The sequence below is a fragment of the Heteronotia binoei genome, chromosome 18 (assembly GCF_032191835.1).
Source record: "Heteronotia binoei isolate CCM8104 ecotype False Entrance Well chromosome 18, APGP_CSIRO_Hbin_v1, whole genome shotgun sequence".
Classification (NCBI taxonomy): domain Eukaryota; kingdom Metazoa; phylum Chordata; class Lepidosauria; order Squamata; family Gekkonidae; genus Heteronotia; species Heteronotia binoei.
Window position 1 is genome coordinate 37436337 of NC_083240.1, and position 17241 is coordinate 37453577.

The 17241-nt window shown below is 45.8% G+C and overlaps 1 protein-coding gene across 1 annotated transcript in view; it reads right to left on the minus strand.

Moving 5' to 3' along the window:
* Positions 1 to 17241, minus strand: part of NCOR1 (nuclear receptor corepressor 1) — a 188040-nt gene that overhangs the window by 141041 nt on the left and 29758 nt on the right. The window contains 3 exon segments of the mRNA XM_060259485.1: positions 9626 to 9739; positions 12241 to 12423; positions 13459 to 13654. Of these exon segments, the coding sequence (XP_060115468.1) occupies positions 9626 to 9739; positions 12241 to 12423; positions 13459 to 13654 (493 nt within the window).

A 17241-nucleotide genomic window follows, 5' to 3' on the forward strand; every position in this document is an offset into this window, starting at 1 on the left:
TAAGGCTTCAGGGGGTAGATCAAGTAGAGCTAGGATTTTTTTGCCCTTAAAGGAGAGTGCTCCATTCAGCCTCACCTCCCGTAAAATCTCATCTCTTGTTTTGGGGAACACAAAACTCACTAAAATGTCTCGTGGTCTCCCTCTTCTCGCTGTCGCCGGTGCTCCAAGTCTTTGAGCCTTCGCTATCGCGATCGATGCCCCCTCCTCCATTTTTAAAGCTTTTGTCAACCACTTATTCATAAATACTGATAAATCTGAGGTTTCCTCCCCCTCCTCTATGCCTCGAAATTTGAGGTTTGCCGCTCTGTAACGATTTTCCAGTGTCAAAATTCTGCTTTCAAGCAATGATTCATATTTTTTCATGGATATAACGTCCTCCTTAAGCCCCATTGCAGCCTCCGCCGACTGTTCTGCCAATTTGGCAGTTACTGACAGCTCATCAGAGAGTTCTTGTACTCTAGATTGGATGGGCTTTAAGAAGGTTTCGATAGATTCTGTAAAAAACCGAAGTATATCAGCTTTTAAGCCATCTAGATCACGTTTACATAGGGGCGCTTCCTCGTCCTCAGACACCGGACCCGGGGAGGGAGGATTGCTAGCGGCCATGACCGCGCTCGGTCTAGTAGGGAGTTGACTGACCTTTTCCACTCTGTCCACCTTAAAAAATTCAGCTACTGACTTTCCACCTTTTGAAGTTGATTTCTTCTTGCTTCTTGTTTGCTGTCCCATTGGGAGAGTTTCCAGCAACGGAGTCTGGAGTTGTTAAATAGCCGACATAAAGGGGGTAGATCAGGAGCTCCTTCAAAACGCGTCCGCCATCTACCAGCGACGCTCCGCCCCCCTGTTGTGCTTTTTTTTTCTGATCCTGGTATGTAGGTGGATTTTTAAGTTGTTGTGCTATTACTTTTAGATGCCTTGTTCAGGTCTCAAAGCAGGGGCCATACAAATCCACCAAATGAGAGAGCCAGTTTGGTGTAGTGGCTAAGTGTGCGGACTCTTATCTGGAAGAACCGGGTTTGATTCCCCACTCCTCCACTTGCAGCTGCTGGAATGGCCTTGGGTCAGCCATAGCTCTCTTATCTGGAAGAACCGGGTTTGATTCCCCACTCCTCCACTTGCAGCTGCTGGAATGGCCTTCGGTCAGCCATAGCTCTGGCAAAAGGTTGAAAGAGCAGCTTCTGGGAGAGCCCCCTCAGTCCCACGCACCTCACAGGGTGTCTGTTGTGGGGGAGGGAGATAAAGGAGATTGTGAGCCGCTCTGAGACTCTTGAGTGCAGGGCGGAATATAAATCCAATGTCTTCTTCTGTCTTCTTCAAATAAAGCAGCCACTGATGGACTTTCCCGTGAATTTGATAAAATCCCCTTTTTAAGGCCATCTCCATGTCCTAGAGCAGCGAGTTCTAAATATGTGCTGCAAAAAAGTCAGCCTGTCCTGAACCAAAGTTTGGTCACACTTCCAGAATACCTAGAGAAATATACTATCAATTTCTAAAAAGTAAAAGGTCAATTAAAAATGCCAAAGGATTTCTTACCCCATGTGCGTGGTATTCTCCTCCCCCCAAAAGGGTGGAGGGTTATGCTAGCGGAAGGAATATATACACTAAAGAGGATGGATTTTTATGCACAGTTTTTAATAACTACAATGCAAGATTTTGTGATTCTATATAACTGCAGCTCTTCTGAAACTGACCTCCTTGATGCTTCTACCTACAAAGCTTTTCTTCTTTTTTTTCAACCTCTTTTGATTACCTTGTTTTGGCCTGGATGGAAATCCCCCCCCCCTTTTGTTCATTTTTTATGAGGCCACTGCATAATTGGGAGGCACCCTGTTGCAAGAGATACGCAGCTATATTATTTTAAAGCAGGGATTTGGGGAATATTTCATTCATTTTTCCATTTCTCCTTCCATTTCATACAATCGTAGAGTTGGAAGGGACCTCCAGGGTCATCTAGTCCAACCCCCTGCGCAATGCAGGAAATTCAAAATACCTCCCCCTAAATTCACAGGATCTTCATTGCTGTCAGAAGGCCATCTAGCCTGTTTAAAAACCTCCAAGGAAGGAGAGCCCACCACTTCCCGAGGAAGCCTGTTCCACTGAGGAACCGTTCTAATGGTTCTGATTTCAAGCTAAGGAGTAGAAGGGGGGGGGGGGGAAGAATTCTATTCCCCCACCAAACGTTTCCATTGCCCCGTGTTTTAACATCTCTATAGTGAGCATTAAGAGAAGGAAAAAATAAGTTTTTTTTTTTAAATGCTGCTTTTTAAAAAAAATACTGTGGGTTTTGCATATTGAGGTGGACACCGTGGTTTATTTGGTTTCCAAACTGCCCTGGAGGCTGAACTTTAAGCTTTCTTCCTCTGGCCAAAATTCTCCTCCAAAAACAGCTGAACTTTCAACTCCAAAGTTATCCAAACTGACCTCACCTCCTTCTTTGACCGCGCTGCAAGGCAATGGCTCTCTTGCACAAACTGCCAAAGTGCAAATGCACACGTGGGTCACAACCTGACCTCTGTGTGCATTCCATGGTGCCATGACTACATGGCACAAGCACAAAGATTAACACTGGGAACATAACACAGCTTCTGGAGAATCTTTTTTGTTTGTTTTTAAAGACAGGAGAAAGTTTCTAGTTCTGAAGCTGAATGCAAAATGCCTGCTGAAATCTCAGGAACTGCACATGTGCACATGCAGTGTATCAGTGTGCACGGCTGACGCATGCAGAGCAGGAAGGGGAACGAATGTGGTGTTCCTGCCATCTCCCATGTGCACACAACCATCATTCCTTCAACTGCATACAGGTATTTCAGAGTTGCATACAGATATGTTTCCTGTTCAGGGCTACAAAATGAGTGCTTTTGGTCCCTGTCTCCTCCCCTCCAGGACTAGCAAAAGCAGAATTTAGCTAGAACTTCAGATCTGCACAGCATAAGCCAAGCACGAATAATAATAAGAAGACAAAGAAGAGGAAGAAGATGATGATACTGGATTTATATCCTGCCCTCCACTCCGAATCTCAGAGTCTCCGAGCAGCTCACGATCTCCTTTATCTTCCTCCCCCACAACAGACAACCTGTGAGGTAGGTGGAGCTGAGAGCACTCTCACAGCACCTGCCCTTTCAAAGACAACCTCTGCCAGAGCCATGGCTGACCCAAGGCCATCCCAGCAGGTGCAAGTGGAGGAGTGGGGAATCAAACCCGGTTCTCCCAGATAAGAGTCCGCACACTTAACCACTACACCAAATTGGCTCTCAGGCCATGATGCCTGGCAGAAAATATGTCCTGCTGCCCAGGATCAGATAGGGCAGCTCCCTGGTGAGAACAAACACTTCTACACCTTCTGCCAACAACACAGCCTGGTGCAGAAGCTTCAGTTGCCTTAGCAACTTGAACATTTCCAGCCAATGACCTTCATAGTTTAACTAAGAATCTCCAAGCACCCATGGGTCTCTTTCTGTGTCATGCTTCTGCAGGCCAGAAGAACTGAACCCTCAGTGTCTGCCCTGGACCTCTCTATCTAAATAAAGGAACACACATACTAGATCTTTTCTGTTTTGCAAGTCTTTCTGTTTTGCCCATTTTAATTGCTGGTGTTCTTGATACATGGGTTCATTTTATACCACTTAAGCAACAATTATACACAAGGGGGAGGGGTGCAACTATGTAGGCAGGATAAGAATAGATAAATTTTATTGCTGAAGGAAAACAACTGACACAAAGGAAACAGACACTGATATGAAAACAAGGATTTGGGGTTAGACATGTACGAGAGCGAAATGGAAAACCACAATAAGAATGTTTTAGATAGCAGGGCAGCAAAACTCAGTCAATACCCCTAACACAACCTCACCCAGCCTGCCAAACTTCTTCTTCTGGGTCTTTCACTTACATTCTTCTCACTCACATACCTCTCCACTGCTGATCTAATCCAACCCCATCTATCACGTCCCACTATAATAATCATTTAGGCAACACTAATTAATTTAAAGTTTCATAAATGTACATAGCATGTTACAGGGTATAACACTGTCTCACTGCATGCACTTGACCCATCTTCCACTATATTCTACTGTATATTCTTTTTTTTGTATTCGCAAACGGAAATGTTTATAATGCACGCTACATGTTAAAAAATGAATTAGGTAACAAGAACACTTCTGAGAAAATAGTTCTCAGTTTAACCCCTGCCTTTAAGAACCAGAGAGCAATTAACAAACTGCTTTTATTGCCCTGTAGCAACTTCTTCAATTCCGACATATTAACTGCCTCTTTTCCTATGCAGATGCTACCCAGACCAAATGTCCTTTCAATTTGTTAATTTCACTGTGATTGCCATTGGTTTATAACTTTGTACCATTTTGCACGCTTAATCACTGCCCCCCAGCTATATGTAACTCTGCTCACTGTACACCATTTCTTCGTTTGATTAAGTGTGCACGCGTACTAAAGCTTACATTCTGAATAAAATTTGATTGGTCTTAAAGGTGCTACTGGACTCTTAACTAAGGCTATAAAGGAGAACCAGATCCCTGTCCCATGCACCTTATGGCACAAGGCCCTGATGAGCAACAAGGCAGCCAAGTTTGAGGACAAAAGCAAACCACTCAGGATAATGAAACTTTAAGCAGACCAACAGCTCCCAGGGGCCTCACCAAACCAGTGCACAGGCAACACCAGCCGAAGACATTCAGTATAAGTAAATGCAAAGCAAACCCTCTAAATCCTATATACCAATAGATTCTGAACTGGCAGTAAAGAAGTTTCTATCCCCCTCCAGTTTGGTGTAGAAGTTTATCTCCCCCTCCAGTTTGGAGTAGCCAGTTTGGTGTAGTGGTTAAGTGCATGGACTGTTATCAGAGAGAACCGGGTTTGATTCCCCACTCCTCCACTTGCACCTGCTGGAATGGCCTTGGGTCAGCCATAGCTCTCTTATCTGGGAGAACCGGGTTTGATTCCCCACTCCTCCACTCGCACCTGCTGGAATGGCCTTGGGTCAGCCACAGCTATCGCAGAGGTTGTCCTTGAAAGGGCAGCTGCTGTGAGAGCCCTCTCAGCCCCACCCACCTCACAGGGTGTCTGTTGTGGGGGGGAGAAGATATAGAAGATTGTAAGCCGCTCTGAGTCTCTGATTCAGAGAGAAGGGCGGGGGATAAATCTGCAATTCTATTCTTCTTCTCTTACTATAATTCAGGGCTACCCCACGGAAACCGATTAGCGGTATTTTCAGAACAGACTAAAGAGAAATGCATTCGGCAAAGATAAACCCCTGATGTACAGAACTTGCTGCCCGTGGATGCAATGAAAGCCGGTTTGTAAATTATAAAATATTCGCAAGATGGTATGCGACTCCCCATAGACTTTTTAAGGGCAAGGCAAAGGCTGATCCATTATGTTGGAAAGGTTGCGGTCAACTGGGTACATTCGTCCACTGTTGGTGGGAATGTCCGATGGTAAATAAATTCTGGAAATCTATCCTGGAAATAATATCGAAAATAATAGGGGTTAGTATTCCATTTACGCCCGCAGTGGTTCTATTAAATCTATGGCCTGACCAGGAGCTTTCTACCTTAAAGCAGGAACTAGTCGCATTACTTTTACTTGCTGGTAAGATAACTATAGCCACTTATTGGAAACAACCTAATTGCCCCCCACTCCAGAATTGGTGTAACAAGGTGTGGGATGTACTAATCCATGACAAGTTGACAACAACTATAATATTGCTAGACAATGTAAGGGCGGGTGACTGGTTCTTACAAAAATGGTTTGACTTCCTTGAGTACGTGAATAGTGCTGATACCATATTTGGGAAACTACCGGCTAAATATTTGAACTTTATGATTTATTAACCTTTGACTGTCTGTAACCCTCGGCCTAATGACTTACTGGCATTTATACAGCATTTGTTGTATTTGTATCCAAATGCTAACTAGAAATATCTGATGTGACTGTTCATACAAAGTTTTTGTTGTGATTCCCTATGATAGGGAATGTTATTTGTAAAAAATTCCTTTTTTTCAATAAAATTTAAATTATAAAAAAAAAGAAAGCCGGTTTGTAGAGGGAGCAGACAGGTTCACGAGGGAAGAGAGGTCAACCAACAGTTACTTGCAGTGAGTACTAAATGGATCCTGCACGTTCAGAGGCAGTTCACCTCGGTGCTGGACGGCCAACAACACCCTACTTGTAGGTTTCCAGCAAATGTCCAGTCAGTTACTTGGAAACAAGACGTTGGGACACCCTTGGGTTTGGACATTTTAAACACTTCCTCTTCCTTGCAATCTTAAACATCCAGCCGGGTCTCCGGACTCTGCACTGGCTTCCAGTGATATACCGAGTCCGGTACAAGGTGCTGGTTATTACCTTTAAAGCCCTATATGGCCTGGGACCTGCCTACCTGAAGGACCGTCTCTCCCCCACATGTTCCCCAGAGAGCACTGAGGTCAGGAACACAAAATCTCCTCACTATCCCCGGGCCAAAAGAAGCCCGTCTGAAAGCCACCAGGGAAAGGGCTTTCTCCGTTATGGCCCCCGTATGGTGGAATCAGCTGCCGGAAGAGGTGAGGGCCCTGCGGGACTTGGCGCAGTTCCGCAGGGCCTGTAAGACGACCCTCTTCCGGCTAGCCTATACCTAGCCTACATCTAGCTAGGATAACAACTTGAGGAAACTGGCCAGCCATCTGTTCATAGGAAACTGAATTACTCTGTTTTAATGTTAACTGCTTAAATTATTTAACTGTTTTATATTTGAAATTGTTTACTTTTAAGTTTGATTAATTGTTGGAAGCCGCCCTGAGCCATTCGTGGGAAGGGCGGGATATAAATCTCAAATAAAATAAATAAATAAATAAATAAACTAACTTAAGACACATCAAGATGGGAAGCCGTGCTGGTGGGAAGCAGCAGAACAAAGTTCAAGTCCGGTGGCACCTTTAAACCAACATAGTTTAATTCTGGATATAAGCTTTTGTGTGCATGCGCAGTTCTTCAGATAAGAATGTTTGAGATGAAACAGCAGAGTGACAAAACTCAGTTAATACCCCTAAACTCTGTTAACACTCCTGAAGATGTGTGCGTGTACATGAAAGCTTGTACCCAGAACAAAACTTGGTTGATCTTAAAGGTGCCACTGGACTCCAACATTAAACTTAAGACAGATCAAGATGGGTAGCTGTGTTTGTCTGTGGCAGCAGGAGCCCCATGGAGCAGAGCGGTAAAGCTGCAGTACTGCAGTCCAAGCTCTGCTCACGATCTGAGTTCGATCCCAGCGGAAGCTGGTTTCAGGTAGCCGGCTCAAGGTTGACTCAGCCTTCCATCCTTCCGAGTTTGCTGGGGTGAAAGTGTAGATGACTGGGGAAGGCAATGGCAAACCACCCCGTAAAAAGTCTGCTGTGAAAACAATGTGATGCAACGTCACCCCAGAGTTGGAAATGACCTTTACCAGCAGAAAAGAGCTCCAGTAGCACTTGAAAGACTAAGATAATTTGTGGCAGGGTATATGAGCTTTCGTGAGCCACTGCTCACTTCTTCAGCTGTATCTGAAGTGACTCACAAAAGCTCATACTCGGCCACACATTTTGTCAGTCTTAATTGTGCTGCTGGAGTCTTAAACTTTAGACAGTCTACAAAAAATACACGCCAAGCAGCCTTGGGGGGGGTGTGGTCTGAGCTTCAGCAGCTCCTAAGCTCCTGTGCCCTTCAACAGATTCACCTCTAGCTGCTCTGAGTCGTTCTCCTGGAACTGCCCTTCCCTAGTTTGACCTCACTGGACCTAATCTCAAAGTATCAAATGAAACAGACTGATAGAAAAAAAGCAAGGGAATCTGGGACAACTCCTGCATTTACTCAGCAGCCAGGCTGAGGATTCCAGAGTTCCGCAAAGCAACTGGGCTTCAGAGAACCAAAGCCACACGGGAGGTTAGCAAGCTGAGCCATGTGGATCCCTGCAACTCATTTTCCCCCCTCCAATAGGAAGGGGAGCTTCTCTTAACACCTCCGAGAAGCAGCTGCTAAACCCCACAAAGTCAGAGAGGCCTGTCTCCCCCACCATCAGTTGAAAAGATTTCGCTGCTCATCAGTTCTTACGCTGCAAGCTCAAAACAAACAAGCAAAGGAAGTCTCGTAAACAGCCTTATTTTAAAATAAAAGATGCACATGGGCAATAAAGCCGTTGCACGGAACAAGGCTGCCTTGTGAAAGAGTCGCAGGCATTTTTTTTCCCTCTAGCCTTCTCTGCGGATCCCCAGATGGCAATCCTTTGCAACACATGAACAGCCTCCAAGAACAGAAGCAGCGCTCTTTCCAGCTGGATCAATGGGAAGCAATTATGACGCACCCCAAGCAAGCTGAAAGCAATGGACTCATGGAAAAAAAGACATTCAGAGTTCTGTATAAATTCTAAATATAAGCTTATCTTGCAAGAAAGGGACAAAGTGACATGTCGCTGACCACAAGGGCTTGCCAGCTCCCAAGATTTCCCCAGCCACTGGCCAAGTGCTCTCAGCGCCTTCCTTCAAGGCAACAGGGGGTGGAAACTCGCCCATCTCAAAACGAAAGCCAAGATATGAAGAAGCTGAGTTCAGCAGCCGACGCAAACTTCTGCAGAACGCAGAGGCGCCTCGGTAGAGCGAGAAGAGACCAGGGAACACGAGCCATCCCACCACGCGCGACGCCTTCACGGCGCAGCATCAAACCGTCACCAGGCGAGGCAGACACCTCCCACATCAACCCACCAGTGGTCAGCGAGAGCCCTGGAGAATGCCTCTGCTCCTCAATGCAAGTGGCAACCCAGAAATAAATGAGGGGTGCAAATAAGCCACGTATGTGGCAAGAAGAAGAGGAGGAGGAAGAGGAGAAAGAAGAAGAAGAGGAAGAGGAGGAAGAGGAAGAGGAAGAAGAAGAAGAAGAAGAAGAGGAAGAAGAAGACAATGACATTAGATTTATATCCCGCCCTCCACTCCAGATTTCAGAGTCTCAGAGAGGCTCACAATCTCCTGTATCTTCCTCCTCTACAACAGACACCCTGTGATGTGGGTGGGGCTGAGAGAGCTCTCACAGAAGATGCCCTTTCAAGGACCACCTCTGCCAGAGTCATGGCTGACCCAAGGCCATTCCAGCAGGCGCAAGTGGAGGAGTGGGGAATCAAATCTGGTTCTCCCGGATAAGACTCTGCACACTTCACTACTATACCAAACTGGCTCTCCCTTGGCAGCAGGCTATTTTTTTTTTGGATGGAGACTGAAGCCTCAGCCATCCCCAACTAGCTGCCACCCGGAGCCTGGCACCATCCGGGGCACTGTCTGTTGAAAGCCGAAAGTGAGTTTACCAAGGGAAGATGCCATAAAGCAAAAAAAAAAAAAATACCAACAACTCCTGCTGAGAGAGGCAAGGAAGGGTGAACAAGGCACACCCCTCTGGTCTCTGGCCAACCTGAACTGAAGGCCAAGCCATGGTGATACTCCCCTCTGCTGGGCGGGCAGGTGAAGGAGTACACTTGGCTCTGAATCTACCTGGCTTGCCCCAAGATGACGCATGTTCTCTTGCAGGCGCAGAGCAGGACAAAGGGCCAACATATGCACTACATTAAAATAACAAGGTTTTTTTTTTTAAAAAAAAAATCAAGCTTTACCCGATTCTCATCATAAATAATCTGGACGATACTGCGATGTTTCTGTTCCACAGGAGGAGGAGAGACTGGCCTCTCTGGCTCTGGGGGTTTAGCAGCTTCTTCTTCAAGTTGTTGCTAGGAGACAAAGAGGAGGGGAGAAAAGGAGAGGGGGGGGGGAAATCAGCCATCCATACTGTGTTACTCTCGCTGGTAATGAGTCACCAGAGATAAAGCCAGCATCTAGATCAACAGTTTGCTACAACACTGCGATTTGCAAGGTATGAACAAGCGAGATTTAAGAGCGCCCAGCTGTGCCATTCACAAACAGGAACGCATTTCTGTGGAGCCTAGAAATATGCAACAATTCTGCTTTAAGAAGAGAACCACTTCTACTCCCCTAAACTGGATCCTGTGATTGGTATTAAGCATCCTGCATGCAAATTTGCTGATTTTGCATAATCAATTCAACTTCTGGCAGTTAAGAAAGAAGAGTCGGGGAGGACTGCTGCAGAGACCTGCCCCTTCACTAGTATAAATGAGACTCTGCCCCTTCACCCCACAGGTTATTGGACGTTTCCCAATCTAAAGCCTGTTTCAGACAGGTAGGAAAAGGAGGCGGCAGAGCTTTGATAAGGCAGATGGGACCACGCCAGTCAAGACTGCAAGTGGAGGATCTCGGTTTTGAACACTCCTTTGTGCAAAACACTCCTTGCAAACAGAAGCTAGCCTGGCAAGGAATAGAAGCTAGCCTGGCATTGTCCTCCCACCTACCCCAGGCCTCTATCCTTGCTATGCTGGTTATCTAATGGCAGGGAGTATTTCATATCGGGAAGCATTCCAAAAGGTGCTCCCACACCTGCAGTCCGAAGTGGCGCGGTCCGTTCTATCACCTCAAGGGCTCTGCCACCTCATTCCCTGTGACTTCAGAAGAACACTTAACAGTGTGTGTGTTTAGACATTCCAGGTGGCTGGCCGTGTTGGTCTGAAGCAACACAACAAAGTGGGAGTCCAGTAGCACCTTTAAGACCAACCTAGTTTTATTCAGAATGCCAGCTTTCGTATGCATGCACACTTCACCAGATGAAGGAACGGTGTACAGTGAGCAGAGCTGCATATAGCTGGTGAGCAGTGGCTAAGCATGCAAAATGGATTATAACTTTGTACCATTTTGCATGCTTAACCACTGCCAACCAGCTGTATATAACTCTGTTCACTGTACACCATTCCTTCATCTGGTGAAGTGTGCATGCATACGAAAGCTGACATTCTGAATAAAACTTGGTTGGTCTTAAAGGTGCTACTGGACTCCAACTTTGTTCTGCGTTTAGAAGTGTTTAGAAAGACGCTTAACAGAACAGTGAACCCTCAATCCTATACCTCATGCTGAACCTAAGAAGATGATATTGGATTTATATCCCGCCCTTCACTCCAAATGTCAGAGTCTCAGAGCGGCTCACAATCTCCTTTACCTTCCTCCCTAACAGACAGGTGGGGCTGAGAGAGCTCTCATAGAAGCTGCCCTTTCAAGGACAACTCTGTAAGAGCTACGGCTGACCCAAGGCCATTCCAGCAGCTGCAAGTGGAGGAGTGGGGAATCAAACCCTGTTCTCCCAGATAAGAGTCCGCGCACTTAACTACTACACCAAACTGGCTAGACCCCATGCTGATCAGTAGACCCAAAAAACAGGGAAGGGGTATTCTTCTGCAGCTACAGAGGGTTAAATCCCCCCTCCAAGAGTCGAAGGTTGTTAGTACTTGTGCAATGTAATGTGGGATCCTCTTTGGGTTGCCTGTAGGATGGGTGGAGCAGGAGCTGCCACCCCAGCCAGGTGAGTGAGAGAGCAAGCAGGTGAGCAGGAGGAGGGAACAGCTGGAGCCCTCACTAGATAAGCTACGTGGCCATCTGTAGTGGTTCTGCAGGCAGGCAGGCAGGCAGCTTAGCAGGGGAATGGGAATGGCATTCCCCACCACTGCCAAGTCTCTTGGACCCTCACTTGCAATGACCTGCACATCTGGACAGTACAATCGTGGACTATACACACTCTAACAGACACTGCAAGGCTTAGATCCTGACCTACCGAGGTGTCAACTAAAGGAAAGAACCACGAGGTATTTCAAGACAGGATTTAGATACCATGGAGAGAAAAAATATCCTCCCAGGAGTCAGGTGATCCTGGGCAACCAATCTCATGCTGCTACTGAACTCAAGACCTAATGCAATGCCTACACCGTGTGGTCAGCAGAAAATATGTACACTGTGAGCAAATGTCTGTGGGCTGGATGGTGTCAGCACTGGAGGAGGCCTTGGAGCTACAAAGCAGGTACACCAGAAAAGAGCAACACACCCCTGCTTGCTATCACTTTCTGCATCCAACTTTGAGCCATATCATTGGCCTATCCACTGCCATTGCTTCAGCCAGTCTCCCTAAGATGCAAAAAGCTCTAGCCTCCCTGCTTGGGCTGCAGTTTCTACCTCTGCCCATCTCCTTTGCTTCAGGCCACCAGCTGCGAGCAGACCTTCCCAGAGGCATTTGCTGCTAAATCAACTCCTGGATAATTCAGTCCTCCTCCCTTCTCTGCAACAGACCCTAACTGAAAGGCATGCCCTGCCGTTCCTCTAATCCATGACAACTTACTTGCTTCTTCTTCAGCTTGAGGATCTGCTGTTCCACTTTGGCAATCTCCCGGTCCACCCGATCCATGCTCTGGATCAGCTCTTCCTTTGACAGCTTGGAGGGAGAAGCGTTCTGGTCTTCTCCGCACGACTGACTTGACATCGGTGACGGTGGCCCTTCATGCTTTCCTCCAAAAGCTGGCTCCTGGTATCATGGAAGGGGGGAGAAAGAAATTCCAAACTAAACATGCCATAAAACTCCTTGCTAAAGGTACTCAGGCTGCATGGAGCAACCTTTGCCATGCTTAACTGGCAAACTGTCTTCAGGCTCTTTTTGCCCTAGTCAAAGGGTTGCTAAGAGTGCTGTCAAATTTCTCCCCTTACAAGTGGGGAACTGAGGCCAAGGGACTGGACTTGCCTAATGCCACATGACGAACTCGTAACTGGTGAACGGCATTCAACACTGCACCCAGATCTGCCAACTTCTCAACCTGCAGCCTCAAGTACGGGCCCTTGAGATCTTAGGGATAGACAGCGGGAGATCTGGGAGCCCCAATTTTATCCCCAGGAACATCCTATCTGATCCTGGATCTCACATCCTCAGCATGGGACCACAGATGCAAAGGATTCCACCCCACCAAGAACAGCCATGGCGTTTCTGCAATGTACTTCATTCCCATTAGCTAGAAAGGCAATAGTCCAGGGAACACAGACTTAATGAGCTTTGCCCAAGTCTCTGTTGCTGTTGATTCCAGAATCAAAAGGCCTCTGCCTACATCACTCATTGGGCAGCAAGTCACTGGATACAAGTCAACACTGCAGGACTTTCAGTCGTCACTCAATTCAAAATATGACCTCTGTTAAAAGTAAGGCACTGACTGACTGGACCTGAACCTGAACTTTGGACCCTATCAACCGCTGGCAGAGTTCCTGGACAGAACAGTTCCATCTAAGGGTAACTCGCACTTGCAAAACACATCCTTCATCAATGACCTACATCCCTCTTTCCCAGCTTTATCTGGGCATGTTTGCACAGACACCCTGATTCACTCCAGTGGTGTGGAGGTTTCAAGGGCACATGAGCAGATGCACCACAAGCAGATGCACTGAAGTTTGATTCCCTGCCCACCCATGTCCTCAGTATGGTGCAGAGACGCACTTTAAACTGCAAGCCAACACTCATTTTGTTTAAAAAAACAAAACAAATGAACAACCAATTAGGCCAGGAGTTGGCTTTTACCTTCTTTATGTCTGCTGATCGTAACCCCTCTTGCAATGGGTGGACCAAGGGCAGGACCGTGGAAGCACTGACCCGCTGGAAGGAGGCATCGGAAATTTGGTCCAGACGCGGCCTCTTTGACTCCAGGGAGTCATGATCGGCTTGTGATGGGCCAGGGTGAAACTGTGGCTCATAGCCCGACCTCCTTTCCTGAGGCCTAAGAAATGAATAGTGAGAACAGGTGACTCCTTGTCCCTTCAAGTTAGTACGACAGGATCAGTACGAAAGACCAACTGACCAACTGAGTTCGGCATCACGGGCCTTTCTTTGCACTTCCCACCTTTAGAAGCAAGGCAGGTGGTCACAAAGTACAGAGCCTGTTCCCTGGTTTCCCTCCCCAGCTTGAAAGTGCCCTTCCCCTCTTCCTTGAACATCATTCAGTTCCTGGCTAAGTCTCAGCAGGCTTTTGACTGAAGACTACGCGTCTTTCATTCCCCCTTTGCTTTTCTTCTTTCTATCACACGGCAATCTAACAATCAGTGGCTCTCATACTAGTTGCTACTTTTTAGCGTTCTCAGTCGTCTGTTTCCCTGAAGGTTTTGAATTTTGCTTCCATGGTAATGGTTGGTTTGATTTGATGGACTCACATTATCAACCACTTTAAAACAAACATGTAAGATGTGCTCACGTAGCGACTAAATAAATGTAGCAACCACAGGAACACTACTGGAAACCACAATGAAAGAAGAGGTCTGGTGTAGCTATCCTACTAAAGGGCAAAGGCAGCCAAGGACGTTCTTTAACCTTTACAAGAAGTACTCAAAACACATATCCATCTGCACATTTTTCTTCTGAGGTGGCTGCCAGTTGCCAGGGCTACAGCCCTTAAGACAGTAGGTTGGAAGCATATATAACTTGCATGCAACAACAAAAAAATCAAGCTCCTTCTACAGAGGACTAAGTGATCATAGAGAAGGGTTCTAGTTTAAACACTCTTCCATGAGAAGGACAAGGTGCAATAAGAATGAGTAAGTATATATATATACTTATGGCCAGGGGTGGGATTCTAGCAGGAGCCCCTTTGCCTATTAGGCCACACACCCCTGATGTAGCCAATCCTCCAAGAGATTACAGTAGGCCCTATACAGTAGGCCCAGTTTGGTGTCGTGGTTAAGTGTGCGGACTCTTATCTGGGAGAACCGGGTTTGATTCCCCACTCCTCCACTTGCACCTGCTAGCATAGCCTTGGGTCAGCCATAGCTCTGGCAGAAGTTGTCCTTGAAAGGGCAGCTGCTGTGAGAGCCCTCTCCAGCCCCACCCACCTCACAGGGTGTCTGTTGTGGGGGAGGAAGGGAAAGGAGATTGTGAACCGCTCTGAGACTCTTCGGAGTGGAGGGCGGGATATAAATCCAATATCTTCATCTACCTCACAGGGTGTCTGTTGTGGGGGAGGAAGGTAAAGGAGATTGTGAGCCGCTCTGAGACTCTTCGGAGTGGAGGGCGGGATATAAATCCAATATCTTCTTATTATTATTATTATACTAAGAGCCCTGTATGCAAATATGCAAAGGAGCTCCTGCTAGAATTCCACCTCTACTTATGGTACCTTACCCTGATCTGGATGGCTAAGTAGGGTTAGTCGTGGATAGTATTTGGCTGGAAGACCACCAAGACAGTCCAGGGTTGCTCCACAGAGGCAGGCAATGGCAAACAACCTCTGAACATCTCTTGCCTTGAAAATCCTACAGGGTCACTGTTAATTCAGCGTTGCCTTGACAGCACTTTCCACCACCATGTATCGTACTTTACAGTCACAAAACAATTCCAGCGTTCTAAGTGCAAAATCTAGTGTTGACTAAACATTTCTGACCAAGACCCTTGCCTGTCCTCCTTATGAAAAGGACTGTTGTCAGAAATGGAAAAAGTTCTGCTTGGAGACAATGAAAAATTAATTTCAAAAATATATAAACTACTTTTAAAATGGTCTACGGAGGATGAAGTCGTGAAATCTCAAATGATTAAAATGGGCAATTAATGTAAATAAAGAAATACAGATGGAAACTTGGGAATACTTGTGGAAGAATTCTATGAAGCTTTCGACGTGTCATAGTATTAAAGAGAACTGTTTTAAAAATGATGTATAGATGGTATATGACTCCTAAAAAATTGGCAAAGATGAACAATAAGATGCCAGACAGATGTTGGAAATGTAAGAAACATGAAGGTTCTTTATGTGGTGGACTTGTGGAAGAGCAAAAAAGTATTGGCAGATGATTCAGCAAGAAATTTCTAAGATCCTGGGATATGAATTCAAGAAAGTTGCAGAGACTTTTCTGTTGGGATTACAAATGGAAACATTTCTAAAAGAAGTTTCTGTAAACTGTAATTTGGTACTTGCTTTCAGCTGCTAGAACATTATCTGCGCAGTTGTGGAAGCAAGAAAAAATACCGGAGAAATGGGATTGTATTACAAAAATTATGAAATGGACAAATTAACAAGAACATTAAGAGACTATGATTTAGAAGTTTTCAAGATGGAGTGGAAAAAGTTTAGAAGATATGTAGAAAAAGAGTGGAAAATAAAAGGACATTGGACAATTTTTGATAATGATTAAGTTTTAAAAAGAAGAAGAATATAAATTTTTGTTTTAATAGTTAAGGGTACCTTTAAATATTTGCATTTTAAGTAAATAACACCGGCGGGGGTCAAGTAAAGGGGGGAGGGGAGGGTAGAAAGTAATATATGGGGTAGATAAAAGAAGTTATTAAAGATGTAAGAAATAGATTTATTACCATATGTTACCAATAAAATTGTTTTAATCCGAAAAGGACTGTTGTCAAGAATGCCACATTCCAAGTTCTCTTGTATCGCTTTATTATCAAGGGCAGATCCTTTGATCTCTTGCAATTTATTTCACTCTTTCTCACTGTAGTTAATGCTCTACCACTGAGCCACTGTCCCTCCCCAAGAGACTAACCAAGAGTCTGCAGATTTCTGCCACCTGACCCTTTAATGCTAATTCTTCTATCAATAACTGTTAAAGGGAAAAACCTCACCCCTTCCTAGCCAGTAGTTAATCACGTTCAGTTCAGACTAGCACCAGCAGATCACCTCTCCAACCAACTGAGGCATACAACAGTCTTGATTATAAACCATTGACACTAACGGAGATGAACCTGGACTTAGATTAGTTTTAGGTTTTGTCCAGTCTGTCAAATTAGCATGCAGTTAGTACCCTTTAACTTCTTCCATGTCTTATTTTGATGACTCTATACTGATTTCATCCCCCCCTTTCATTTCATTTCACCTCTACTCCCATTCCCTTGAGGGAGCTCAAGTTGGCATACAAGATCTTCCCACCTCCATTTTATCATTACAACAATCCTGGGAAAGACTGATGAGAAGGAGATCGGTGAGCTGCAGGTCAAGAAGCTAGCTTCATGATGAATGGGAATCTCAACATGAGACTACCCAACAGATTAGCCAGTATACCACACTGGGGCCGAAGTCAGACGCACATAAACTGACGAGATGGGCATGGATGAAAGCCAGATGCATGTCGGATTTTATGCGGATGTCCAAACATCAGCATCTGGCAATGGTCGTTGGCTCGTTTGTGTCCCGAACTGCCACGACTGAGGCGCGGACTTTTTTGATAGTACATTAAATCCGGAATGAGAATGCTTCCGACGACTCCCACGCGTACTTTTTAGGTTTGAACGCTCCATTGTAGCCGACTCGTCGCAAGTGCACATCCGCTTCCCTGCGAGAGCCCACTCCAAATGATATCATTGTGCCAGCAA